The 1,613-nt window shown below is 38.4% G+C and overlaps 1 gene segment (V, D, J or C); it reads right to left on the bottom strand.

Annotated features, from left to right (window-relative positions):
• Positions 1–488: 488 nt before the first annotated feature.
• Positions 489–1,029, bottom strand: LOC129074105 (T cell receptor alpha variable 34-like). The segment is given in 2 exon segments: positions 489–778; positions 978–1,029. Coding segments are annotated over 2 exon segments (342 nt in total).
• Positions 1,030–1,613: the final 584 nt, after the last annotated feature.

Below are 1,613 nucleotides of genomic sequence, written 5' to 3'. Positions count from 1 at the left end.
CTGTGTTGAATCTTCAAGAAACTAACAAACAAAAGACTTGTTTTTGTTGTTGTTGTTTCATTACTTCCCTAACAACAAGCTTTGGATATCATGCAAAAGAGAGAAGTTATTTTCATTTTTGAACAGGAATACGTCCACATAAGTAGTTCACAAAGTGTAGCTTTTAAGTCATATCATAATTCATTCTGGCATTTGAAATGGAAATTTATGTAATTTACTTCTTATTGTAAGCTATCTACCATGCAATTGCACAATTACCTACTAAGCATTTATATGATTATCAAGAAAAAAATGTTGAATTAGATTTGATCTTAAAATATGGCTGACTTTTTTTCATTTTATAGCAATTGAATTTCCCTGAAATTTCCCTCTCTTCTTTTTTTCTTGTTTTGGATGAGCCTTCCGGTCGGTTCCCCCAGGGAGCCCTGTGCTAGGAGGGCATCAGGGCCCGGCTGCAGGTTAGAGCACAGCCTCTGGAGGCCCGGGTGTCACTGTGTGTCTCCTCCACAGAAGTAGGTGCCTGAGTGACGGGGCCGGGAGCCTGTGATGTAGAAGGAGCTGTGCTGCTTCTCTCTGTCCAATGTGGCAGTTATTTCGTCCTGAATCTCTTCTCCTTCTCTTTTTAACAACATCAAGAGGACGGGACCTTCACCATGCTTCTGCCAGTACCAGTGTAAGGAATATAAAGTCTCTGAGGATTTGCACTTGATGGTAACATTTCCCCCCTCCTGGACAATCAAGGACTGAGGACTCTGCTGCACTTCTTGGCTTCTCACATCTGAGCAGAAAAGCAATTGAAGGACACAGGAAACCCTCATGAGATGTTCATTCTCAAACGGAAACCTCACCAAATAATGACTGAATATGAGTGTTTCTCATAAGGGCCCTCCCGGGTTGGAAAGACATCCCAATTTCAGCACCAATTTCAGGGTGCTGTCACCTTTATAAGCCTCTCTTAGACTGAACTGTGTACTCACAAGCCAATTGCCACAACAGAGCACCTGCAAGCACCTTCAGGAGAGTCTCCATCCCTTAGTTCTGCAGCAAATCCAGTGAACCAGGTCAGATTCTGAATGGACTTCCTCAGCAGGAGTTCCTTTAAGCTCAGAACAAGGTCTGTTACAGTTGTTTCTAGAATAGTGAAACTTAGGGGGACAACCAATCAGAGAGACATTGCAGCATTTCATCCTGTACTGAAAATAGTGTGCATCTAGAATACTTTTAAAACAGTGTTCCCCTCTGGCCAGGCTAAGAAATTATTAAAATGTGGATTTGGGTTTTCTTGATTAAGTTTACATGTAATATGTCTTTTGTGTTAGTTTTAATTTTGTTTTGTTTAGTGTTTGGATATAAGGAAAAACCTATCAATATACTATGTTAGAGAAAGAATTACTCCAGGATTAAGATAAAAACAAAAACCAAGGGAAAATTATATATAAAATTATATCTATAAATATATATGCATCTGTTAAAGCAATAATATTTCAAATAGTAATATTTCATTATATCATTTTGTTCTTCACATCAATATCAGTGCTCATTAGTGCCTTCAAGATAATGTACAAGCATCTTATAATGGTTCATTAAATTTAGACAAATTGGTGTTTGCATAT

Source organism: Pteronotus mesoamericanus, unplaced genomic scaffold (assembly GCF_021234165.1).
Source record: "Pteronotus mesoamericanus isolate MK-2021 breed Mesoamerican mustached bat unplaced genomic scaffold, CSHL_Meso_final contig_46, whole genome shotgun sequence".
NCBI classification, from domain to species: Eukaryota; Metazoa; Chordata; class Mammalia; order Chiroptera; family Mormoopidae; genus Pteronotus; species Pteronotus mesoamericanus.
The sequence above is the reverse complement of the archived record's forward strand: the minus strand, read 5'-3'. Positions and strand labels throughout refer to the sequence as shown.